The following is a 288-nucleotide window of genomic DNA, read 5'->3' on the forward strand; positions in this document are numbered from 1 at the left end:
GGGGTGAGGGGCGGATCCGGGCTGTGGGGTGAGGGGCGGATCTGGGCTGTGGGGTGAGGGGTGGTTCCGGGCTGTGGGGCGGATCCGGGCCGTATCGCCTTCCTCACCGGACTTTCTTTCTCTCCAGCCGGGTTCAGTTTCACAATGTTGTTCAATATCCTGAACTTCCCGGCCGGAGTTCTTCCCGTTACCGCCGTCAGCGCCGAGGATGAGGAGGAGCTAAAACATTATAAGGGATATCACAACGACCTCTGGGACAAGGAGCTCATCCAGGTGACACCCCCCATA

At 60.1% G+C, this 288-nt stretch overlaps 1 protein-coding gene across 1 annotated transcript in view; it reads left to right on the top strand.

Moving 5' to 3' along the window:
• LOC108803336 (vitamin D3 hydroxylase-associated protein-like) overlaps positions 1–273 on the top strand; it is a gene marked incomplete at its 3' end in the record, with an annotated part of 18,298 nt that extends 18,025 nt beyond the window's left edge. Inside the window, exon 17 of the mRNA XM_018575183.1 lies at positions 128–273. Within this exon, the coding sequence (XP_018430685.1) occupies positions 128–273 (146 nt within the window). The remainder of the gene's footprint in view (positions 1–127) is intronic.
• Between the last annotated feature and the right edge of the window lie 15 nt (positions 274–288).

Source organism: Nanorana parkeri, unplaced genomic scaffold (assembly GCF_000935625.1).
Source record: "Nanorana parkeri isolate BGI_ZX_2015 unplaced genomic scaffold, ASM93562v1 scaffold3614, whole genome shotgun sequence".
Taxonomy (NCBI): Eukaryota; Metazoa; Chordata; class Amphibia; order Anura; family Dicroglossidae; genus Nanorana; species Nanorana parkeri.